The sequence below is a fragment of the Dicentrarchus labrax genome, unplaced genomic scaffold, assembly GCF_905237075.1.
Source record: "Dicentrarchus labrax unplaced genomic scaffold, dlabrax2021, whole genome shotgun sequence".
NCBI classification, from domain to species: domain Eukaryota; kingdom Metazoa; phylum Chordata; class Actinopteri; family Moronidae; genus Dicentrarchus; species Dicentrarchus labrax.
The window spans coordinates 12,166,289-12,192,130 of record NW_026136721.1 but is presented as its reverse complement, the minus strand read 5'-3'; the positions used below and the strand labels follow the sequence as shown (position 1 = coordinate 12,192,130).

At 40.8% G+C, this 25,842-nt stretch overlaps 3 protein-coding genes across 6 annotated transcripts in view; 1 reads left to right on the top strand and 2 right to left on the bottom strand.

Annotated features, from left to right (window-relative positions):
- Positions 1 to 3,816, bottom strand: part of LOC127355032 (dynein axonemal heavy chain 6-like) — a 53,685-nt gene extending 49,869 nt beyond the window's left edge. The window contains exons 1-10 of the mRNA XM_051385474.1: positions 3,787 to 3,816; positions 3,017 to 3,161; positions 2,613 to 2,689; positions 2,182 to 2,361; positions 1,472 to 1,813; positions 1,192 to 1,326; positions 977 to 1,073; positions 826 to 886; positions 293 to 479; positions 68 to 169 (exon numbers count right to left, since the gene is read on the bottom strand). Of these exons, the coding sequence (XP_051241434.1) occupies positions 68 to 169; positions 293 to 479; positions 826 to 886; positions 977 to 1,073; positions 1,192 to 1,326; positions 1,472 to 1,813; positions 2,182 to 2,361; positions 2,613 to 2,689; positions 3,017 to 3,161; positions 3,787 to 3,816 (1,356 nt within the window). The remainder of the gene's footprint in view (positions 1 to 67; positions 170 to 292; positions 480 to 825; positions 887 to 976; positions 1,074 to 1,191; positions 1,327 to 1,471; positions 1,814 to 2,181; positions 2,362 to 2,612; positions 2,690 to 3,016; positions 3,162 to 3,786) is intronic.
- Positions 3,817 to 3,855: 39 nt separating this feature from the next.
- Positions 3,856 to 18,733, bottom strand: sclt1 (sodium channel and clathrin linker 1). 3 transcript variants are annotated; one of them, XM_051384386.1, is made up of 22 exons: positions 18,652 to 18,733; positions 18,183 to 18,230; positions 16,917 to 16,981; positions 15,531 to 15,583; positions 15,303 to 15,375; positions 14,929 to 14,984; positions 14,393 to 14,528; positions 12,249 to 12,371; positions 11,983 to 12,048; positions 11,160 to 11,230; positions 10,823 to 10,913; positions 10,451 to 10,542; positions 9,941 to 10,118; positions 9,648 to 9,746; positions 8,274 to 8,345; positions 8,066 to 8,140; positions 7,792 to 7,934; positions 7,483 to 7,675; positions 5,875 to 6,071; positions 5,116 to 5,194; positions 4,273 to 4,368; positions 3,856 to 4,164 (listed from the first exon to the last, which is right to left on the bottom strand). In XM_051384386.1, exons 2-22 carry the CDS (start codon positions 18,214 to 18,216, stop codon positions 4,105 to 4,107), a joined length of 2,052 nt encoding a protein of 683 aa, XP_051240346.1. In that variant the 5' UTR covers positions 18,217 to 18,230; positions 18,652 to 18,733; the 3' UTR covers positions 3,856 to 4,104. The 3 variants fall into 3 exon arrangements, with proteins under 3 accessions (XP_051240346.1, XP_051240347.1, XP_051240345.1); XM_051384387.1 differs by having other exon boundaries at positions 18,593 to 18,716; XM_051384385.1 differs by having other exon boundaries at positions 18,443 to 18,677.
- On the top strand, positions 18,704 to 22,769 carry cunh4orf33 (chromosome unknown C4orf33 homolog). Of its 2 annotated transcripts, none has more exons than XM_051384389.1 (6): positions 18,704 to 19,072; positions 19,425 to 19,618; positions 20,693 to 20,753; positions 20,847 to 20,898; positions 20,995 to 21,194; positions 21,949 to 22,769. In XM_051384389.1, exons 2-6 carry the CDS (start codon positions 19,438 to 19,440, stop codon positions 22,043 to 22,045), a joined length of 591 nt encoding a protein of 196 aa, XP_051240349.1. In that variant the 5' UTR covers positions 18,704 to 19,072; positions 19,425 to 19,437; the 3' UTR covers positions 22,046 to 22,769. The 2 variants fall into 2 exon arrangements, with proteins under 2 accessions (XP_051240349.1, XP_051240348.1); XM_051384388.1 differs by lacking the exon at positions 18,704 to 19,072 and adding an exon at positions 19,082 to 19,345.
- The last annotated feature ends 3,073 nt before the right edge of the window (positions 22,770 to 25,842 follow it).

Genomic DNA, 25,842 nt, shown 5'->3' with positions numbered 1-25,842 from the left:
CAAGGAGTATACTGTAAGAGGGTATTAAATGTTTAATCAAAATAAAACAGTTCATTGGAAAACTAACCTGAAAATCCTCCTCAGAGGGTCTGTAGGTCAATGCATTTGTGTCCAGCATCAGCTCAGAGATGAACATCGGTTGGACATGGGAAGTTTCTGACTTGACAGACTAAAAAAGACACACACCCCAACCAAAACTGAACACTGGTCTGTGTCTCTTTGAAAACTCACATTGTGTGGATATAGTAATTACTGTGGTTTCACTGTTAATAATACTGAAACAGTGCCCTACCTTCTTATCCGTCTCTTTTTCAGCACAATCAGCGGTAGCCTCACAGTGCTGGCTCCAGCTCTGAATGGTGGCATGGCTGGCCGTTTGACGTACCTGCTCCTGGAACACAGCCAGTAGTTTGGACACTGCGTTCACCACCAAGGTGTGCAAGGTGTTGACGACCAAATAGTCAACAAGACGGATGAAGCTGGGCAGTGAGAGAAAGAGGGGTCGGACTGGGTTAATGTGTTAGATGTGCCTGATAAATTATGTCAAAGGTCTTTTTCACAGCAGGCATTCTGACTTGTGATAGTACTGCAGGAGAACAGGTGTTACTAATAACATTAACAATGGCTCTTTTCTATTCAAGTATCACAACAAGCCATGACATTGGAAGTCAGCCTTCATTCATTTCATTATTCACATCTGAGTTTTTCAACTGTGACATGTAAATTGTCTTCTGTGATTTAAAACAACGCAGGTATGTCTGGTTCACAGATGGAGACAGAAAGCAAACAGATTTAAAGGGAAACAAATGCGAGAAAATGACCCACCAGATGAGTCGGCTGGAGTGAAAAGTCTTGTTGATCTGCGCAAGAACCGTCTTTTTATCATCTGTGACAAACAGAGAGGACTATCAGCTTTTTAACATTGCGGTCTATGTACATCCGTTCCAGTGTCCCCATATGGTCAGTGTGTATGCACCTGGGTTATCAGATTCTATTTCTGACAAGTAGTTGCGACAGGCACAAACTGTCACCTCCTTTACCAGATCCTGAAACCTCTCCAAGTCAGTCAGTACCTGACAGTAATGAACAAATGAGGGCAATGAGTGTGAGGAGGCACACAAAGATATACACAATGTATGTATACACACTTCAAACATCTGGACCAATTTTTCTGTAAAGGTACAATTGTACCTCTTGCAGTTGTTTGAACTGGATGTTCTGGAACTCCTGTAGTGTGTAGGTGTGGTCTTTCTCCATGTGACACAAGCCTGTGTCACTGATTTGGTAACACATTTTCCTGATGTCTATCAGTGCAGGGCTTAGCGACTGTATGACAGATACAAATGTTAATAACAATATAATATACACACTACTCACATTAATTTAAAGCTTTAAATTAATACATATTTACATCTATGGTATCCCATATTTAAGTTTATTACAAACCCAATTTATGCACGCAGTCACATACCTGACTGACAATAAACAAATGTTTTTGGAGAGACTGCCTGGCCAAATTAGTTTTCCTGGCACGAACACCGGTGCGCCAGAAGTAGAAAGGTTTCCACATTTTGAAGCGGGTAAAGAATGGTATGCGAATCAGCTTGCAGTGGTAGTTATACTCCTCTTCCCAGCGCTCGAGGGTCACAAAGTCAGACTCGCCGTCACACACTGCTAACACACCTTCAGGGCTCATCATCAAATAGTCATCCTTACTGTACTCATAAATTTGAACTTCGCAAGGAGGCTCCAAGTGTCCACAACTCTTAATGGAAAAGGGCCGTCTGGGGAGACCAGGGGTTGACACCATATTCTGGGACAAATGAAAAGTGGTGGAAAGACACAAGCAAAAATTAGTTACCTGCTGCAAGTAGCTCATTTAAAGGCAATAAACAATGAACTGTGGATTTAACAAGAATTTGTCAACCCTTTGAAGAGAAGAGCCAGATTTTCCAAAGACCATGCTGACATTACACTAAATTTTTTTGCCAGTTATTTAGACTGGGAGGTGAGGAGGTAGACTGGAAGCTTGATACAATTGCCTTAGTTTTACTGGTAGTCTTGGGTTTTAGATTTATGAAATCATTTCATCGTAGATACTTTTGAGGAACATGTCCATCATGCACTGTGGACATCTTTTAGGCAATGTTTATCCTCTTCTTAAACATGTCTGCCACTGACCGTGGTTGTGGATTTCAAAGGAGGTAGCTGGACAGGCCATTGTTTACGCCGCCTGTTTGGCTGCTCGGCTTGTTGAGATGGAGGTGATGGCGTGTACCAGCCTGGAAAAATCATTCGCTCACGGGCTTGTAATTGTTGGAGACTGGGTTCTTTCCGTTTTACACGTCTCTTCAGCACAGCCTAGATTAGGGGAAGACATTGACATCTACTACTAATAATACTAATACATGTATTTTACATAGCACTTTAAAGGCACTTTACATGGTAACAAAAAAAGACAATAACAAAAGACCCATATCCACATACTGTAACTACTTAGAATACTACCTAGAAAATAATATTTTATAGTTTATTATGGGAAATCCTAAATTGGGTGTACAGTAGATGGTATTTCATATTGTCCCAGTATGATGTAATTTGCCATGTCTCACCTGTGGGTCCTGGACATGGACTGGAGGCCTTGGTAGGGTGGTGGAGCTCTGTAGCTCAGGGAGCTTGTGCAGCCGGTCTGGGACAGTATGGCAAGTTGAATTTAAATTTGACTAACGTTATCAGAATCAGAATCAGAATCAGAATCTGAATTTGTTTATTGCCAAGTAGGTTTTTATGCCTACGAGGAATGTGACCTGGGGCAGTTGGTGCATAAAAATATATACATATACAAATACAAATATACAAATATACAATTATTCAAATTCAAATCACACGGAAATCACACAGAAAAATAAATAAAGTACTTTCAAAAAATAAATAAATATTGACATTTAATTCAAAGAGTCGACTTAATACAGCATGACACGTGAGACTGAAATAGCCCAATATGAGCTAGGCCTACCTCTGAACTCATTTTCCCTGCTTTGGCCAGAGCGGCTCGTCGGAGAGGCCCTCGGAGATGCAGAGGCCCCGGAGATGCAGAGGCCCTCGGAGATGCAGAGGCCACGGTATGCATCCTCACAGGCTCTGGGGCAGTGGAGGAACGGCTGACAGGAGTTAGCTAGTGGTAACGTTTTGTTGTTGTTGTTTTGTTTGTTTTTTGCTAACGTTAGTAAAGTAGTAACGTCAGCTACAAGTCATTTTATTTACAGAGTGAATTAGCAAAGTAAAGACTGTATGACGTTAACTACCCTGGGTAACCTTTTGTAACGACAGAACATTAGCTTGTATAAAAAATACACCGAGCTACATTACAGTACGCAATATTACACAAAGGGTAGACATTAGCTAACTTAATGCTATTGTTAAAGTTAGCCAAGTTCGTTTTAAACAACGTGAACATTAACTTATTATGTATGAACTTCGTTGTATAAATAAGCATCGTCTTCAAGATGTATTAAAACATGCCTACCGTATCAAATATTCAGCCCAGAAATGTTTTTGTTTTTGAACAAAGTTACCTAACTTTATATTGCTTTATGGGACTATAACGTCGATGCACCGGTTGCTGACCCAGACCTGAGGTTTACGGTTTCCAAGCAACAAAATCCTTTCCCGGCATGCAACGCAGCCAAACAAAGGCACGTTGCTGGGTTTGTGTTTCAGCCACTGACAGTATATATGGTTTCACCCATACAGTTTGACAAATGCAAAGGAGAACTCATTCAAGACCCAAAGCATTTCATTCCCATTAAACCCCATACTTACACATACAATAAAGACTAGGGTGTACTGTAAAGGTGTTGTATAACAAAGTTTATTTTACATACTAGACAAAAAACATCATCCCATCCTTATAAATACAATTCTCCAAAAAATCTTTGGTATAACTTCAGTGTATAAAATTAGAACATGTTTGAATCACCAGAGCAATGACAACACCAATGTGGTCTTATGCCTTTGTCCAAAATGTTTACATCATATTAACAAAAACGGCAATGTGTTCTAAACACACATGGCCATATCATTTCTCCAATAGCACAGTGACAGTTATACAGTCTCTGGATCAACCATGGCTGTTTTCCTTCGCTGCGACGCAAACATACTCAGCTGTTAAAAAAAAACAGAATAGCACAACAGAAATAATGTCAGTATTGAATCAGATTAGTCACACCATGTCACCATATTTCTGCACATACATACAGTAATTACCCGTACCTGTTGTGTAGCAGTTGCTGCCTTTTGTTCAGCTTGTGTCAGTCGTCTCTGGAGACGACTCGTCTTCTCTTGATATTCTGCTAGCTGCCTCTCATACTGCACACACACACACACACACACACACACACACACACACACACACACACACACAAAAACACAATTAAGTTTACATGGTGTTAAAGTGTGTCACTGTCAATTATCACTCTCCATGACCACAGACATGCTTTTCTGACTGTTGTTAGTAGATGTGGGCTCTGCATTTATTAATACATTCTCTGAATCTAAGACATGGCCAGCTTCGATCATTTTCGTCATTTTTATTTCACCCTGTACGCAAATAAATTCTTATTATTTCATATTTATGCAGTAAATGTAAGCTAAAAAGGTTGCAAATATTTTCTTGAAGTCAATAGGATGTGCTGCATAAAGTTAAACTTCTCCCAACTTTCTTTGTCATGCACCCTGATGCTGCTTGGAACTTCTGACTCTGATGTTGGAGCTTTAGTATAATGGCTCCTGCTTCTTGTCTTTTTGTAGCTGCTTGTCTGAGCACATGTGTTACAAAGGAGGCCTGACATTTGCAGAGGCTAACAGCAACTGATCAGGCCTGAACAGCAAAGGGCAGCTCCTCCACTCAGGAAGAAGTCTCCTACAGTGCAGGACAAACATCCCACATATCCTCTTATGAGGCCAGAATTTTCCAAGGATTACTCACTGTGTCATCTCCCTTTCACACTAAACTCTCTTATACTGGAAATTAAGCGGCAGGGTTGTTTGTTTGTGTGTGTGTGTGTGTGTGTGTGTGTGTGTGTGTGTGTGTGGGGGCATGTGTGTGACACAAACCTCAGCAACAGTACTACGGTCGGTTTCAAGCTGCAGCTCTAGCTCGTGTGATCGCTGCTTCTGCCGATTCAGCTCTGTCCTAAAATAGACATTACAAAAAAATAAGTACATTTTAAAGAAGAGCTCAGCCACTTCTCACAGACACAAAAACATTTATAAAGCTTTATTTTCAGGTGTTTCAACATGTTCAATATTTCCAACAGATCTTAGCGTAGTACAGCTGTCGCTGAGGGCAAAACAACTTCAAGTGGTAAGTCAATTTTTGTTTGTCTCAAACGTTATCAAAATCTTCGGTGCTGCACCTTAGCTGTTGCTTAGTCTTTAATCCAGCGTTTGTGATAAAACTGATACAATAAAAAAACAGCCCTTAGGCAGTATCAGAAGTATCAGAAGAATTTTCTTTTCTTATTTCATAAAAACACAGTTCATATTGGACTTAAGTATTGCATTAAATATTAATTAATGTATTTCATCTTTTTTTTTTTAAACTGTATCATATTGGGCATCAGAACAGTGTTGTTTTAACCATCTGTCAGTTACAGAAACTGCTTGCTCTTTTTGATGACCACATAATGCTTCACATTTATCTGCACAATGACAATACCCAGTAAAGTCACACTGACATATACTGTTAGATGTCGTTTTAATTTCTGTTCCCCATCACTTTAAGGATTTAAACTGGCAACATTTTAGTCACGAAGCACAGTTCAATGTTATATTATGTTATGCTATTATATGTCTACAATCACCAGTTCTTACTTGAGGCCTGTGATTTTAGTCTCAAATGACTGAATCAGGTTCTTGGCCTCTTCTTTCCAGCGCTGGGTACTTTTCTGTTGTGCTGTGAGGAGGCGCGTCAGATCAGCACTGGAGCTTCGGCTGCATTCCTCCAGCTCCCGTACCCGTGCGTCCAGTCCCTGCTCCTTCAGGCTGTACTCCTGCTCCATCTGTGACACCTGGGAAGGCGGCAGAGTAAGGGGTTGGGTCAAGTGGCAACCTTTTTGGCTGGCAAATAAACCAACACGGAACTAGCAAAAACTGCAGTTTTTCAAACAGCCGCTTGAGGCTGGCTACAGAAGTGAGTCAATCTCCATAAGGCCCCCATATTAAAATGCCCAACTTTACAGCATAAATAAACATGTTTACAGCCTGATACAAAAAGTGGTTTTGGTCTCTGTAGCTAAATTCCCAATTCACAACTGTACGGGGGTTTACACAACTCACCCATATAAATTAGATTTTATAAGGCTTAAAGTAACGCATAATGAAGGGCATGGATGCATTGAGTAACAAGCTGTCATGGGTGGCAGTTTTCAGCAACCAGTCGTCATTCAGCCCACCTCAACTCCACCCACGCTCCATATCGCTGCCCATTTTTGGATTAGCTGGAAACTGGTGGAGACAGGACTACCAAGATGGCGACACAGCCAACTACACTGAGCTTCAAAATGGCTCTTCGGAAACCTATGGGTGACGTCTATGGGTTGGGTGCATAAAGTCAACCTACTTGTCCAAAATTCATTTCAGTAGATGATTTACATGACCGTCCTTGTGGGAACTAATATCAATGAAAGCTGTTATCACTCGACAGTATTATGACTTTATTGTGATGTCTGTCTTTCTGTCTTCAACTTCTGCCAACTATACAATCACCTTTCTAAATATTTCTTTCAGTAAAAGATTTCCAACTGTTAGTCCAAATGGTTGTTTGGCAAACACTTCAGATCAGCAGGCTGAACAAATCCATTTTTTCTTTCCCTACTGCTTTAATCTTTTCCCCCACTCTTCTTAAAGAGGCACTCCGCTGATTTTACACATGAAGATTAGTTTGCTCATCGTGTGTACTACTGCTGAGCCTGAAAAAAAAAACTGTTGTACAATGTTGTCTGTGGCTTTCTAGACTCTGAGAAAATAAACCTCACAGTGTCATCAGGGTCATCTCAGCTTGGGCTTGGAGACAGCAAATGTATACCAGAAAGGGTGAGTTACAAACTGAAGGTGTGGACTTTTGAAAGATGTGGGTATCTGCCACGTACAGATGGTCTAAAAAAAGTTCTAAAAGTCACTGAGTTGCATTATTGGTCGACCAGGTTGGTCCAGACTGACATATCTTAACACACTACTGGACAGACAGAGATAAAACTTTGTACTGTCAGGATACTGACCGGTACTGTCATCATTAGTTTTAATTAGTCTCCCCCTTCTTCGTCCATCATTCTATTGCGCTGCAGAGTCACATCCTTCCCCTTTCTTCATTTACTACCAAAATCCATCTTCACCCTTGTTTACAAGAACTATCAGGAAAGACAAGTTTGAAGTGTACCTATTCTTTTCATTTCCTCCCTTTTTTATCGATCATTAAGTTACCTGTTGTTTGGCCTTCTTTTGGACCAACATGGTGGACTTGCGCAGCTCATCCATCTCCCTGTGCAGCTGCAGGTTCTCCTGTTGCAGCTGGAGCCGCTCCTCGCTGACGCTGACACAGTCGTCCCGGGCTGAAGCCAGAGAGCCCTGCAGCCGTCGCACTTCCTCCTGGCACCGTGACAGCTCCTCACTGTAGCTACAAATGGACGGATGGATCAAAAAAGGAAGAGGTGAGACAGACTGTTTTATACAACCATCTTTAATGACAGCAGAATAGTGAAGCGTGAACCTACAATGTTGAGTAACACTTACTCCATCTCCATCTTTTTCAGTTTTTTCTGGGTGCTCTGCAGAGTCAAGCTCATGTCGTCCTTCATTCTCTCTGCATCTAGACACCTCTGGTGAAGGGCATCAATCTTCTTGAACTCTGGTTCTGCTCTGCCCTCCTTATACACCTAAATCCCCATAGGCAGCATTAAAACAACTATTGCTCAATTATAAAACCATGTAATCAAACACTATGAGAATGCTGGAGCTAGCTTTAGCAGCTTCTTTCTTCTAGTTTCACTGATACTTTCGTAGCTACCTTTTCCAGCTCTTCCTCCACAGCTTTTCTCTCTCGCAGGGACCTTTCAATCTGAGACTCTTTATCTGCACACTCCTAGAGGAAGGTGCATAGAGAGAACAGGGAGAGTCAGAATAAAAATAAGACAAATGACAGGTAGAGACTGAAAATGATTTTGTGTTTCGTGTAATGTTGAAAGGAATTTGTACTTAATGGGCCAGGTTCTTACCAGCTGCAGTGCAGACAGCTCCTCTGCCATACGGTGGATTTGAACATTGCACTGCTTGCGCACATTATCCACCTGTTAGAGATAAAGTCACACAGTTACAACATGGACAATGACTACTGGGATCTGGTTAGTGCAGCTGCTTTCCATTTTGCTTCATATAGACAGTATGTTTAATTAGACAAGAAGGTACTTGAGTTGGCAACTTAACTTTTGAACTTAAGCTGCTGAGGTAAGTCGAAACACATGTGAGGAAAGTTACTGTATTTAGACTTTTCCTTTGACTCTGCTTATTTTTACAGGACTGAAGATTTTGGGCAACACATTCACACCACTTCACACCACTGAGGCTTTTATTGTATGGACTATTATTTTCAAGAATGAGGTTTTCCATTGTGTCAGGAAAGCATTTGCTTTTAATACCAAAGATATTGGGCAATTCTAAAAAGCAGACTGATAAAGGAAACAGCAATAATGGAGTGAAATTTTCAGTGAAATAAAAAGGTAAGGGTAAGATTCTTAATGATGATAACTTTGCCAGTTTGAGGAAACAGTGAAACAAAGAATAGAGATAACTCTGGACACACCCCTCATGCATAACTGTCTGAGAGGTGCTTAAGTCCTCAGGTAAGTCTGAGGTCTGACTGCTACTGTAAGCAACTTTGGGATTAATTCTTCATTACACACGCTTATCTCAACACTGAATGGCTTTAAGTGAAGATGAAAGAGAGAGAAGATTAAGGTGAAAAAACTGCCTTTGGCTTCAATGTTTAACCTCAACCTCCAACATCCATGAGAATATTACCTGGAAGCTAAAAAAAAGGCGAAGGAAGGTTTGTAATTTACAGAAAGTCTAACACATCAACAGTTACTCTCTAAAATTCCATCATTTGTTGCAACCAGAGACTGAGATGACAGCCAGTGCTGCAGTCATACTAGGCTTCATTAACAGGATTTAACAGTTGAAGGGCTTGATGAAGACCCATTAATTGAGCATTAATCACCATGTCCCCGACTGAGGTTAGGCAGGGAGAAAGAGCAGTGCTTTGCTTTTGGCTTAGTAAAGTTAGCGGCTGCGCTGGCATGTAAGGCTAATTATAAATCAAAACGCTTCTGGTTTCTGTAGTTTTTACAGATATTAATTTCTTTGAGAATTGAAGTATACAAAGTTGACACCAAATATCTAACATTATGCAGTGCTCTTAAGTAATCATGTAATACATTTGGTTGCTTAAAAGCAGATTTTAGTCACACAAGGAGCAAATTACATGGAGGGAATTTAGTAGAAGATATTTTGTAGATTTTAAAGCTTATTCCAGACAGCTACGTCTGCAGAAACAGTCCACTGAGTTGCTGAGCCATTCAGTAACTCCTTACCTCTTTTCTGGTGCGGACTGCAGCATCCTGGATTAACTGTTTGATGGCCTCCTTTGTCTTCTCCAGCTCTTCTGCCTTCTGTTTCTCTCTTAACAGGGCCTAAAGGGACAGGAAAAAGACAGCTACACATTTAAGTGGACAAAGGGATGAAGGGATGTGGACACTTCAGATACTGCAGCTCAACAAATTGAGGGGGTGGCTCTGCCACTGAAAAGGACAAAGAGAACCAAACGAAAAACTAGGAAGGGATAGAGAAATAAGGGAAGAGACAAAGACAGAGTGACTGCAGTCACCTGGTCCTTCTGCAGTGTAGCTTCCTCGGCCACCTGAACACTCTCTCTGACTTTGGCCAGGGCCTCGTACTTCTCCTCTTCTATGGTGGTGCAACGTGCCTGGAGTTCCCCGACTTTTCTCTCCCACACAGTTTGCTCTCTGCGAACTGCCTCTGCCTCCTGAGATGCAGCTTTTAATCTGGCAATTGAGAAAAAGTAGTGAACACCAGCAGCTGATGGAGAGACAGGAAACTGCTTCTTGGCTGTCTAAAATTCTGATGAGAAATGTTGTGACTTCCCAAAAGCTTCATACATCCCATCGCTTCTAGAAGCTGAACTTCTGTTCTTTCTGAAATGGGTTAATGTTGTTAGGCTACTGCTACATATTTTAAGTCATTTGGAAAAACAGAATGTTGTATAAATCATGTCTAGTGACCTAATTGCAAAGCAGCCTGACAGTTCCACAAAGCTGCATATATTTCACTGACTGAAATGCTTGAAAGGGTCAGAATAAGTTGAAGGTGTTTTCACCTGGCCTCTAGCTGGCTCAAGGCTGCCTGAAGCTGTTGGAGCCGTCTGTCTGCTGCATCCTCCCGGCCCTGAGCTTCTGCCACATCTTCCTCCTAAATACATACAAACAACTATTGTTTTTTTCTTCTTAACTAATTGGATTCATCATTTTGTTTATAAAATATCCAAAATAGTGACAGATGATGATGCATTTTGCCCAAAAGCCCAAAAAATCTAACAAATGCTATACTGATTAAGAAAGAATCAACTCCTGTTTCAATTGTTTAAGAGATACTTCAATTAAGAGTCCTGATCAAGTTCTCCACCAACTCCCTCAGTCCCATTAGGGGGACAACCAGTTGTCCTTGCAACATATTTTTCATCTTCTCTCACCCGTCTCTGCATCTGGTCCTGGACATTTTGCAACAATTTGGTCATCTCATCCACTTTGGCTGTGGCCGTCCTCAGCTCAGCCTTGGCCTGCCTACACCAGGAGGACAGAGAGAACAGTTCAAGCCTTTATACAAAATAGAAACCTGGCTGCAAACTTGAATTAATAGTCGCCTTACAATAAAGAAAATGGTTCCACATTTACTACTATAACGTATAAGTAAACGGTAGATTCTAAAGCTTAACATAACACTTTTTTTCACAAAGAAAATATAATGTAAATTCCACTTTTGTCCCCCATGGAAATGTGTCCAACCTGTATTGTACACGTCACAGTTACCTGAGCTGGCTGTGTAGTTGCTCCATCTCCGTGCTCTGCTCTGTCACCGTCTTCAGGAACTGCTGGTTAGTCTGTGTGTGGCAAGAGAGACAAGACTGCCAATTATGTGGCATGACTCCAAACACACACCTTGAACTTTATACCAAAACCAACTTTGCCCTAATGTTGTCTCTCAAAACATTAGAGCAATCCTTAAGGAGCCTCTATCAGTCATTCATGGCTAGAAAGTCAAACCTTCTCACATACAGCGACGGAAACAGGCTGTTTGCATGAGAAGTCAGAGAGGGGAAAGCCCAAGGCTTGCCCTCTCATTAAAAATGCATCAAAGAGATATAGTATTTCTCTCTCCTCACACACTGTATTGTGTAAAGTAAGCACCAGGCACGCATGTGTATGTATCATGTGTGCATATGGGTTTGTATGTGAATAAATATATGCACAACATGCTGTACTGCTGTAAGGTAGAGCCTGAGTCAGATTACCGTCTAAATAGAGTCTAAACAGTTTGATGAGTGTATTTCTGTGTGACGGTAGAGAGAGAGAGAGAGAGAGAGAGAGAGAGAGAGAGAGAGAGAGAGAGAGAGAGAGAGACTACTATATAACAGTATGTGCTGGAAAAAGAAAAGGCTAAGGTAGTTAGAGGATTACCAAGCGAGCTGACACTCCATTCTGGCTAACTACCAGAGTGATTTAGAAACCGATTTACTTAGTTACAAGATTAATTATTAGAGCAGGGTTCATTCCCAAGAAGTGCACACCATTTCGATCTCGTGGCTAATTAGGAGGCAATAATTTAACACGCTTTTAATTAACCATCACTTACCGATTCTAGTTTCTGATTGGCCACTTGAAGTTTGTGTGTGTGCTGCTGGAACTGAACAAGCTGATCCTGTGATGGAAAAAAGGGACATTCAATAAAAGTTAACTGCTTGTAATTACCTCATGCTTATATCAAGCATTAACTGAGGCCAAAAAACTCTAATTAACCTAATTTCTATCATAATGGCTCCATCTAGTGGTGAAAGGCTGACGTGCTAATAATGGACTAACAATGTGCTAGCTCTGCATGTTCATGTGGGTATAATGGACCTTGAGCTGCTGTCTCTGAGCATCATGGATCTGTCCATCAGAAATGGTCTTCTGGTAGACCTGCTGGAGACGGTCCAGTTCCTGGGCTGCTGTTTGCCACAGCTCCATGGCCTGCACACGCTCCTAAACAAAATCACATCAAAAATATATACATACACACTCTGGTGCTCATACACATCTGGCACTGCTGTATGTTAAAGAAATGTTGCTCACTTACTAGGAGTTACATGAGAAGTACAATACCAACCATAAGCTCCCAAATTGTCTTATTTTAAACGCCGTCTTGTTAGCTAGTAAGTCACCAGTAAATTCAAAACTCAGCCGGGTTTTGTTCAGAGTTTGTACAGTGTGCAAAGCTGGCAACATTATTACCACGTCAGTGCTGTGTAGAGCCACTGGGACCAGCTGTTGTTTGTGTTGTCAGTTAAAAGCTTTAACGCGTGAGCCAGCTACTGAATAAAACATTGTCTTTTTTTTTTTCTGTTGCTATGTATGTAAAATACACAAGATACAACATGTAAATATGAGTCAATATATGGGTTCTGTTTCCCCCTGCTTCCAGTGTTTGTACTAAGCCAATTTAAAGCAAGACTAAATAACATTTGAAAGAAGAAATAACACATTCTTACTTTTACAAATGAAAATAATCTTCATATTCAATAACAAGCACCTTCGCTCATTTCAGTTCACTCAGGGGTTTTACTGTTACAGCCACACTTGGTCTGGTATGACCAGGATCTTACAGTGGCTAATGCTAGCTAATGGCAGCAAACTTAAGGTAAATACTGCTGTATAAAAGAGCTGCAACGACCAGTCTATTAATGTATTAGTTCTTAACTATTAAATAAATCGCCAACTGTTTTTATAATTGATTAATCTAAGAATCTAGAATAACGGCCCTGCGTCTGTATGCCTACACCAACCAGTCAAGTTGCAGTTTACATCCATGTCTGTCCAGACTTATTTAATATAATAATAATAATAAATAAAAGGCTATAAAGTGTTTTTTTTTGGGGGGCTAAATGGAAGTTATCACTATACTGATGATTAGGGATGGGACGATATGGAGTGCTTTTGTTTTCTCCTGGCACTTTAAGATGTGACGGTTCTCTATGAGCTGTAGGGGAAACTCACTCACAGGATGACAATTAGCTAAGCTATGATTCCAGTTAAATTTGGAATCATTCTTAAAGGGCTAAAAACCTATTTTGAGGTCACAATGACCTTTGAAACCAAAGTGTCACCAATTCATTGTCCGACCAATTGTGAAATATGGTCATCAGTTCTTCAGTTAAAAGTAAAAGTCACAGTGACCTTGACTTCTGACTTGAGTCTAAGTGGACGTTAGTGCCAAATTTGAAGAGATTCTCTCGAAGCGTTCAATGCCAATGTTCTAAACTGAATATGTCTGGGTTGTGGACAAAATAAGACATTAGAGGACATCACCTTGGGCTTCAGGAAACAACATTTTTCACCATTTTCTGACAACCAATTGATTAAATCGAGAAAATGACAGATTGATTGATTGATGAAGACATTAATCGTTAGTTGCAGTCCTACTGTATAAGGCACATTATTGAGTCCCTTTGCCGACTCTTTTCCACTTGAGATACTGTAACACAATTCTCTAAAAAATATTTTTAGCTAACATTGCTTTTTTTTAATCTAACTCCAAGGAAAACAGTAAAGACTATTAATTTATATTAAGATACATACTTTATTAATCCCCTATTGGAGAAATTGTTCTTTTCACTCTTTTTTATTTTACACACACACACACACACACACACACACACACACACACACACACACACACACACACACACACACACACATGCACTTGTGGACATGCAAACAGGGAGAGAGATGGTGGAGTGATGGGCTGCCATGTTGCCCCATGAGCAGTTTCTTGGGGTTAGGTTGCCTTGCTCAAGGGCACCTCGGCAGTGCACAGGAGGTGAAACTGGCACTTCTCCAGCTACCAGTCCACACTCCGTATTGTGGTCTGTGGGACTTGAACCAGCGACTGCCGCCCCTTATTATATTATACCATGACACTGTATGTAAAAATCGCATCTACAGTACAAACACATCATTGTATATGGGGACTTCACAGGTTTAGACATATGTGGACATATGCAGACCTGTTCAGACAGCTGGACCTGTTCTTGGAGGTTTCTGGTGATTGCTTCCTCCTCCAGACCGCTGCCTTCCACTCCTGAAGCCACAGGCAGGCTGTGAAGCTGCTTCTCAACAGACTCCCTCAGCTCTACATGCAGCCTGGCAAAGGTGAGGGTTGATATTGAAATGGTAATAAAAATACTTAAATTGCATATAGTTTTTTGATATTAAATAAAATAGCAGAATCTTAATGAAAGCCAATAGGTTATAAGATGATGCATCTCAACGGGCTGTCCTTTAAAAAAATTAAAATTCAATCAGCACACTTTATTCGGCTGTAATGTAGATGACCAAGATGCCTTGATTATCAACAAATAACTAATGAACAACCAAACTAACATTACTGCTCTACTAATACTCACTGGTACCTTATTTTTGTTGGAACATACAAATACAATCAAAGTCACTGTATAATAATTCAAATTAGAAAACCAAATAATATCAGATATTCTTTGTCTCTCGTGACAGAAAATCTTGGCTGATGTTGATTCATTTCTACCTTTCATTCTCCTTGACGACCCTCTCCAGTTTCACTTTGACATCTGTCATCAGTGCCTGTTGGTTGAGACATGTAGATCAACACTGAGTGCTATTAATCCTGATACATTTTAGTGCACCTGCATTCCAATTTAACAACGGCAACAAAAAAAAAGGAACGAGATAAAAGATCTGCATTCTTTAGAGGAAGCCACCTTACTCATCAAAACAAACTCAGATCAGGAAAAATTCATCACTCAGTTCTGGGCTTTCTACTACTCAATTTAGCATATTTTAAGAGCTTAAAGCTTTATACATCCAATTATTTTACAATATACCTACAGTATTTTTTATAATACTTCCATAGGTTAAGTCAAGATATTCAATGTTTTTTACCTGGTATCTCTGCAGCTGTTCTGTCATCTCATCCATGTGCCGATCATACTCTGCTATCAGGGGAGCCATTATACTGTAACACAGATGAATAATGGTGTCACTAGTGCAGAAAAGCTTTTACTCTCCAGTGTACTCATATCAACACAAGTTTGTTTTCCCTATAACTCAGACATGAAAGAAGAATGCGTATGACTGACTCATACAAGAGAAACTTTAATAGCACCTAACCTTCTATCAGAGATCCAGGGAGCAGGAGACTCCGCCCGTCTTGCCTCCTCAACCTGATGAACATAAGATATGCAGATGATGAGGGTTGGCATTATGGAGTGTCCAGTTGTAGTTAAATACTCTGTTTCTTTTATAAATAAAATGAAATAGAATAGAATAGAATGCCTTTATTGGCACTGTACGCATGTACGATGAGATTAAAAAGCCAACTCCCATAGCAGTGCAAAAAACAGTGAAAAGAATAAAAAATATATACAATATAAACATAGGACATAAAGTAATAGTACAAAAAAGGGAGGTAAGGTTCACAGTCCTAAGGAGTATTTAGATTTGCAAAATAAATACGGTGCTATATACAGTGTTGAATATATATAAATATTGCACATTATATGTATATTGCCCATTATGGTATGGAATATTGCACATAATATGGTATTGCACAGTAGGTAAGGTTTTTAATAGTGACTGAAGAGAGTCCGGGGGTTGGGGTGGTTGGACTAAGAACAGTCCATGTGAGAGTTCAGAGTGGTTATTGCTTTTGGAAAGAAGCTGTTTTTGAGTCTATTTGTTTTAGTCCTAATGCACCTGTAGCGCCTCCCTGAGGGCAACAGGTCAAACAGATCAAAGCCAGGGTGGGAGCTGTCTTTGGTGATGGCTTTAGCTCTGTTGAGGCAGCGGGAGGTGTAAATGTCCATCAGGGAGGGGAGAGGGCATCCAATGATCTTCTGTGCTGCCTTTCCAACTCTCTGGAGCCTCTCCCTGTCTGCAACGGAGCAGCTGCCGTACCATACTGTGATACAGTATGTCAGCAGGCTCTTGATGGCCGAGCGGTAGGAGGTCAGCAGCAGGTTGGAGTTTAGGTTGTACTTCCTGAGGACTCTCAGAAGTGTAGCCGCTGCTGAGCCTCCTTGGAGACTGCCGTGATGTTCTCTGTCCAGGAGATGTCGGTGGAGATGAGGACACAGAGGAACCTGAAGGTATGGACCCTCTCCACACACTCGCCATTGATGTAAAGGGGGGCTGGGTCGGTGCTGTGCTTCCTGAAGTCAACGATGATCTCTCTGGTTTTCTTGGTGTTCAGAGCGAGGTTATTCTCTGAACACCAGGCTGCCAACTTCAGGACCTCCTCTCTGTAGGCTGCCTCATCACCCTTAGAGATGAGTCCGACCACTGTAGTGTCGTCGGCAAACTTGACGATGAGATTGTCATTGTGGGCCGAACTGCATATATATATATATATATTGCATATACATATATGCAATACGGATGAACTTGCTACAGAGAACAGTATATACACAGAAGTTGTTTTCTGAAGATACCAAATAACGAGCTAAATCTTACTCTAAATCGAGAGTTAATAGGAGGTTTTTATAGATGTCTTTGTACCTGAGATGGGGACTGAGTGTGGTGTCCATGCTGATACTGGTTGAGCGCAGAATTCAACCTGTGGACTGAAAACACACACACACACACACACACACACACACACACACACACACACACACACACACAGTCAAGCACACATGTTCATGCTGCTCCACTATTCAGAGTTGCCATGTTTCTCCACCAAACTGGGCTATTTTTAAAATGCAAATTTTCACAAAAGGGGTCCTAGTTCGAAAGCATACAATGCACCAGTTTGTTATAGCTGAAGCAGGAAAAGAGCATTGCAAACATCTTAGAAGTGCATGTTGACTCTGGACTTGAGCATCTGGCAATTCAAGGATAGATCCAGCAATGGTTGGCTGTGTCTGCTGGCAAGTATACTGCCAGGGCTGCCAAGTTATCACAGTCAAAGTTTAGGCTATTAGTTAATTGCAGTTCAGTTATTCAAAATAGAATTACAGGCAACATGAATGAGTGACAGAAACGAATGTAAGAAGGCAGCAAAGATGATAGATGGATAAAAAGAAAAAGATTCATGTGAGAAAGAAAAAAAGAGACACAAAGTCACGACAGACCAAAGTAGTTAGATCTTTGCATGTGTCGCTGTCGTGAATACATTGAATAGTATCAAATCAAGACTTTCATATGGACGCATAATTGTTGATTTTGTGGCCAAAGGGTCCTGGCCGTATGAGCACCTTGAAAATTAAATGTAAGCGGAACATAACAGCAGTCCTGATAAAGCATGCCCTTACTTATTGTGCTGTGCTATCCATTTACAAAAGCAGATTAAGTATAATTAATGTATAGGTCATTTTAAGCCTTTTTCCGTTATAGAGGAAATATACCATTAGCCTTCATTAGCACTTAAGGAGCTTATCATGGACCCCGAAATGATCTCATTTAAAGTATTTATTTAAGACTGTAGGACAGTCTCATAATAGCCCCAGCATAATTACTCTAACTGATTCAGAGATACTTGATGAATAAAGGCTCTGGCTATTTTTGTATTGTTCTATTGTAATGACTCTATACCACTGGATCCGAAACAGTGTATGTTTGAGTGGACGTAGTGATGATTGTAGCTCCGGTCTCATTAATGTCATATGGTGCCTCGTACAGTCATAGTGGCATATTATGAATTCAGAGCCTAGCATTGCCCACCATTTGAACCCTTGGGATTAAGTCCCACTGAACGGGCTTCGGACTGGACAACTGTGATGGCTCTGACAACCTGCTAATGTGTCCTCCCTACTTTGTCCTTACCTTGATCACGTAAAAACTCAACTTCTGATTCCATGATGAAGACACAGTCTAGACAGAAGCACAAACAGAGAAAGTAAAAAGGACCATCACTCACTAACTTAACGCTAACGTTAAAATACTGGTATGTACAACCTGTCCACTAGCGGTAGTTACGTAAACTGATGTTTTCAATGCAACGTTTCATTGCAACAAAAATAATAACGTTACAAAGCTGTTTAAAATCACGTAACGTTAACGTTAGCGAAGTTATCTCGCGTTACCTGTGGTTGCCTGGTGACGCTAGCATTAGCCGGGGCAGCTAATCAATCGGAGCTGTTAGCTAGCTAATGAAACCTTTTCATCTGTTCAATAAATAACTAACTTGCAACACAAACCACTTCAGAGGAAGGTGACGCGTGCGGGTTACATACATGTATTATTGTTTAACGTGGTAGTTGAAAAGACAGAAGTATTATTAGGGTATTTTTACTCGAATATCAGTTCCGCCGTCGGTTTAAAGCAAACAAACAACAGCCAATAGCAATGAAGAGGTGCACCGCAGAGGTTGTTCCGTCTGTACTACAACAGGGAAGTGAATAGGTTCCGTTCTGTTTCGGGAAGGTGCAGTCGGATTTATATTTGAAGGATGTGTCATTTCAAGAAATTCAATATTTTAGTTTCCGTTTGAGTATTGCATATTACAAGAGATTATGTTTTTACCCCGACGAACTTGTCTGGTCTGTCAGAAAGTAACACACGTATTCGTATAAAATGTGCTGCATCGCTCTCAGTCCACTGGTCATATGATTTTGCTTATGCTGACGTTACAACATTTCTGTTGTAAAACAACGTCCTCAGGGTACAATTCAAATAATTTAAAGTCCAATCTGAAACCACAATCTGGACACCAAGTAAGTTCTCTTTGATATGTAATATTCCAAGTTTTCCATATTAGGAAGTCAATTGGACTATCTTTATAAGTTATTCAGTAACAGACAGGAACCCAGTTTGATAACAAGCTGCTTGAAGAGCCGCACAGGGGGTATGTTAAGACAGAACAAGCTCAGCTGGGCCCAGTTAAGAGTATTTTAGCCAGTGAGTCTCTGGAGCTTTGACAACATGGGGGTCGCCCGTGGACTGCAGTTTATGACACTTATCCACATTCTGCTATGCTGTAATTCTCTGTAAGTTTCCAATTCATTGATTTGATGTGTCACCATGATCAAATGGCAGATGATCACTCTGATTTAATTTTTCTTTCAGTCCTCGAAAGCAAATGGAGTTTTTGATCCGGCACACCTGGGATAGCAATCCTGTGAATCATGACCCTATCAGGGTTGTTTTCTCTCCTGGCCAAGGGGGGCTGAAGATTGAAGTGTTTGGTCCCTTCTTCAATGACCCAGCAGCTCCTGCAAGCCCCCCCAGTCAGCCCTTCCCTGGACTCTGGGATTATGAAGGTGGGTAAGAAGTAGGGGCTCAGGCTATGGTGGTGCACTAAACAGCTTTCCTAGACATGCACATATACTGTATATGTAGCAATCTAGCAAGACTTTTTAGGGATTTATTTTCAAGTGATTGCAAAAGTGTTTTAATGGAATGTGATACAAAGTCACATTGGCAAATGGGATAACTAAGCTAAAAGTAAAAATTTTAAAACCCTTTTTTTAAAAAGTATTGTATGGACCTCAATTAAAAAATGCATTCATTTATTAATCATTTGAGGACTAATTGGGGCAGTGTTCATTTCACTTTTTCCATCTTCTCATCAAACTCTTAACTCTGAGTGTGAGTGTATCTCCGAAAATGTCAAACTGTTCCTTTGACTGATCATAATTAACCAATTAAAAAGTGTGTAATTATGACAGTGACACACTCGAGACTCCATGGTGTCGATTCAACCTGAGCTTTATAACCTCACAAAGGTTGCATTTATGGCCTGTTGTAATAGATTGCATTATGTCGTACAGGTGTTGCTTTTATGGTTCCCACCCCCCAATAGTTGTTTATCATGACGTTGTTATTCCAGTCCTGGTTATGGGATTCAGTCTGTATGATGCAATTTCAAAGCTGAGATAAAATTATGAATATAGTCCAATGAGGTTGGAGAGACTAGGGACTAGCTCTGTTTATGAGGCCATAATAGTAATTGCATTATCATTATTATGGTGACACAGCAATTAAACCCTGTGATGAGGTTGAGTAATAACAATCCTATCTAATTGACCTTAAGTAAGTTCGATTTCCGGTTAATGAGCTCCACATATTTGGCCTCATTAATGTTACTTATTAGATTGGAAACCATTATAATCCAAGCCATTATAATGAGCATGCTGCTAGGTTAGTGCGTGTGCTGGTCTTCATATCTTATTTAAAAGTTTATGTATCTGTAATTTTTACCCAATATTGTTAAACTGTAAACTAGTTTTCTCTGAGATAGGTGTGGATTAGGTTAATGACACATTTGAAGCAGTTTATATAATGTACGATTAAAGGTTTTATCTTGCTTCAATTTTTTTTCTTCATCTCCTCAGTTGTGGAGTCCTTCTTCCTTGACAGTACTACAGAAAATTACCTAGAGGTGGAGCTTTGTCCGTAAGTACAGAGCTAAGTTGCTGTAACATCCATGTCTGTGACCACATGTTTATAGACAGTCTTATTACAAACAAAACTGTGTTTTCATTTCAGACATGGACAGCACCTGATATTATTGCTGTCAGGAGTTGGCCAAGCATTCCTGGTAGGCAGACATCAAGGGAGTACCTGAAGGACGCAGTGGTACTTTGTGTTAGGTGTTTAAGTATTTCTCATTTTTGTCTTGAAATGCTTTCTCCAGCAACAACTGCCCATGGTGTTTAATGCCACCATCAAAGGGGACAGGTGGATGGGCGAGGCTCTCCTTCCCTGGTCGTACTTCCCTCCCAATATCAACAAGATGAACTCCTACGCCATCCATGGCTCAGGAGAGAAGCGTACATACGAAGCCCTCTACCCCGTCCCCAAGGAGGAGCTAGTGGAAGGCCAAAGACCCAACTTGTAAGTATGCTGACTCCCATGAGTACAGTTGTTAGAGGTCATATACAGATGTTATTTATATATTATAATAAGTTATTTACAGTAAAACATCGTTTTGTTTTGAAGGCGTACTCCAGCAGTGTAGTTTTGCACTTTCATGAAGTTGGAGGACATATTTATAAAAGAGTAACAAAAATCAAAGCAACGGAGATATTCTGACTTTAAGTCTTTAGTATGGGTCAAGCTCCAAAAACACTGGATCCTGCATTTCCCATAATGCAACTCCACTGGGTCTTTTGATAGATTTCCCCTTACTGGTAAAATGCCCCGCATTTTAAACTCTGCACTCCAATTTGCAACACATTTTTCTGTTTCTGTTTCAAATTCAAAGCCTAAATCCCCAGCCAAGATGACACTAACGACATCATGAGGATTATTTTGATGACATAATCAGGGTTATTTTCTTAAATGACCTATTTTTCTACTTCAGAGACACTTCCTCCAGAGCCACAGAGGACATTTTTCACAGGCTCAGTTGTACTTCTTGTGATGAGTAATAGTCATCGGTTAGAATTTGAAGAACAAGTTTGTATGACAAAGTTTTGACAGGCCAGCTTGCAGTTTGCACTTTTCAGATTTGTAAGCTGTTAGCTAACACCAGTCCTAGGTAATTAGACTCAGAAAAGGAGATTTACAGTATAAATGTACAAAAACGTTCATGTGTGTATATGAGAGTTTTGTGCATGCTATATGAAATGCTTTGTCTGTCTCATAGCCACCGTCTGGAGTATTTCCAAAATTTCCGCCTGCAAAGCATCATGGGAGAAGGTTGGGTCCAGCCAGATTCTGATCTGTGGATAGGAAAGCCCTGAGATTGTCAAAAAAGCTTTTCCCTCTCTCTTTCTGTCTTTTTCTTGCACACACACGCACACAACACACACGCACATACACCATGGCGGCAGAGCAATAGTACAAACACTCTTTGACGGGGAACAAAGGGCAATCAATCCTTATTAGTTAATGATGTCAAATGATATGACAAAAAATATGTTATCAGCTTGTCAGAGCGTATTAGCCTTCACACACATCTTTAGAAGCACACAGTCACACACATATCACAAGGTACTGGACGTCACATTAAATTGCCTTGGCAGAGTGTGACCTGTAGCGCTTATACTGTGGATGGTGGCAAGGACTGCTCAATTTGACATTCAGCTCCGGTGTAGCCTGTGCGTTTCATTTCAGTGAGTTGAACCACAGCAGGTATTTGTGATTGTTTGCCCTGACTGTTAAGAGACACATGCGCAAACAATCACACACCACTGAAGTGAAAAATCTGTTCTTTGGAGTTGCAAGCCAGAGCTTTTGGATTTGTGCCGTACTGTCATTATATCCTTTTGCAATCATTCCACTGACTTTATGAATATCATTTTACATTTAAATATCTTTATATATTGATTACATATTGCTGGGGATGTGTATTGTCATTTTTTTCCCCCTCTGTGAGTGTCTGATAAATGTCACTATAATTGTATTTCTGATGTGTGATCATGCTTCACTGTGTTTCTGTCCATTAAAGTAATTGGTGGTTCATCATTTTGAGAAATAAATTTGTTTGCTTCCTTGCTGAGGGTTGAATGAGATGGTTGGAAGAAGTACTCAGATCCTTTACTTGAAAGTACTAGTACATAATGTAAAAATACATACATGTAGAAATTCTTCATTTAAACTGCAGAAGTATTATCAGCAAAATATGCTTGAAGTATAAAAAGTAGTCTGCAGAGAAATGGTCCCTATGACTGAATAAATCTGAGGGGTTGTGAGAGGATAAATGGGAGAGACAAGTGTTTATTCATTTTTTGGACTTTCGTCAAATCTGTGTGTGTGTGTGTGTGTGTGTGTGTGTGTGTGTGTGTGTGTGTGTGTGTGAGTGTGGGGGGGGGGGGATATTGGCAAATGTTTACCTCTATTAGCCTCGCACAGTCATTTCAGTAAACCCTCTGAAAAGGTTAGAGAAGAAATCACTCTTTTGGCAGAAACATGACAACAGGCCTGTTACTAGATACTGTTTCTTGTAAGCCAAAATGGTTTTATGTTGAACAGCTCATTTTTAACGTAAAATCTTGTAAGTAATAAGTACTCCAGCTGTCGAATAGATGTAATGGAATAAGAAGTAAAAAAATTCTTATAAATAACAAGAATAGGACAGTACTTGGGTAAATTTTCCAGTGGTAAAAAGTACATTTACCCAAGTACTGTCCTATTCTTGGTCACTCTCGTCTACCCTAACAATGGCTAGAGCCAGCAGCCGGTTAGCTTAGCTTAGCATAAAGCACAGGGAAACAATGGAAACTGACTACGCCAGGCACATAACCACCACATAAAGGTTTTGGTTGGAATTAAAACCAATGAATTAAACACGTGTATATTAGGTAGTTTTAGAGGTGCCTGTAAGTGGATTTTGTTATCGTCTGACTGAGCCTAGCTAGCTGCTTCCCCCTGTTTCTAGTCTTTGTGCTAAGCCAAGCTAACAAACTAGTCTCTGAACACCCAACTAGAGACTGAGGACTTTCTCTCAGCTTTCTAAAACTGTGTTGAAACAAAAGAGTGCCAGCTGTATTTCCAGTGTGTTTCCCTGTGGACCAGAATGGGGGGAGAGCACTGTTCCGGTTAAGATGTGTCCTTGAAGTAAGGGTCGTTGGTTTGTTAGCGGCCCTCCTCGCCACCGATAAAGCAACTACTTTGCATTCTGAAATCTCCCTACAACTTGTAGACCAGGCTGGCCGACTTCTGGCTCTAGCTCCATAGTTGGGATATAAACATGAGAATGGTGTCAATCTTCACATCCGTCGACAGGAAAGCTATTATTTTTTTTGCAGAAATGTCAGACTATTCCTTCAACTCGACTGATGTGGAATAGGCTATATGTCCTCTCATTATGTCAAATGGTTATACTGTATGGATTCTTAATGGCAAATAAAATGAAATGGGGTAGCTTGAAAGCTTTTTGGAAAATTGAATCCTGACACTCTGCAGTTCATCCCCCCTCATATATATATCAAAGTCCCCCTAACTTACTTTTCCACCTACTTTTTGGAGTTGAGATCACAGGCCGTCTGATCCCCAACATACACCGGCACGCACACATGATTGGGGACTCACAGATCTCTGTCTTCTCTCCACGACCCCACGAGTCTTTTTCCCCTTGCCCCTGCTACAGCCCTTTGTAGAGCCTATGTATTTATCAGAGGCTCCTCTTGGATCACTGGCTGGCAAACTGCTTCTCCTGACCAGGAGACGGGGGGTCGATTGATTTTCATGTTGGATGTGTTGCTCTTCGCTGTGGCAGCCCAAAAGCCCATATTGAGCCCTATCAGTTTTAATTGGCATTCTCGCCTTTGAAATGTGTGCAGTGATTAGGCCTAGAGAGCCCACTGCTTAAGCCCCCTCCTTATCATCGCCTGCGGTGCCTTGCCACCTCACTGCACACTATTCACATGCACACACACGCACGGGGGCAGGCGCATTGTAGTCCACCAGCATGTCAATAAAATGTTGACCAAAATAAAAATTTTTGCACACAGTCAGACAAAAACAGGACCTTCATAAAACACTTTGATGAACACACGGCTACGCACACGCAGCTGTGCGCAGGCAGAAGATGTGTGTCCCCGCTAAGACTTAAACCTAGTTCTCTCTAATTAGTGTGAAGAGATGAGAGGGGAGAGCAGAACAGGTAGCTGCCTCTCCTCTACCGCCAAAGCCCCGGCAGACAAGCAGACACAAGAGCCGTCTTATCCCCCTCTGAGAAAAAAGAGACCAGCCAGCTCTAAAACATTCAACACCAGCTTAAGGGTGATTCTGCGTGTCAGAAACTTTCTGGTGATCACCCCCAGACCTAGTTCCTTTTTTTTCTTCTTCTTCTTTTTATAAGAGACGTGGGTCTCATTTCTTCAAGTTTAAAGAGTGTTTGAGGGTATGAATGAGGATAAAGTTGTGATGAAAAATAGAACGCGAGGGATAAAGGAGTGATCTCGGAACATGAAAAGAGCGAGAGATTGAAAAAGTGAAAACGGTAATGACTTTGCCTAGTTTTAGGGGTTCTGTGATAGAGACCCAAATGAAAGATTCATACTGGAGCTAATAAGATACTGGGACAATTCGTACTGTAGCCTTTGCAGAGTAATGCTAAAAACAGTATCAGATTGTACAAAGCGATAGAACTTATCAACACTGTGCAGTAGCCTACACAAGTGTGGCTGGCTTCCAGTACACCACTCCACACAAACAGAAGAAAGCTTTGGTCTTGTTCATCTTGCCTGATCACCAAAGAGCCATTTATGCCGAATCTGTCGGTAACCTTGTGTCCAATCTATTTTTCACAATGACCAAGGCCAAACCAGTAATAAAATATTATAATACACCAGCAGAGCTGCATTGTGTCGGTCTTCCTGTTAAACTCAATAGGCATAAAGACTTAATGGAAGGGAACATGGCATCCCAAGTGTTTCCCTGAACCAACTGAATGGTTATTGAGTCAGTCTAATTATTGTCCAACATGTCCATCATTATTGAGAGGACTACAGGGGTGAAGTATGGGAAGAGTGGTCCTGGGCACAAAAAAGATCTGGACCTAAATACTTCTGCAGTGTGTGTGTGTGTGTGTGTG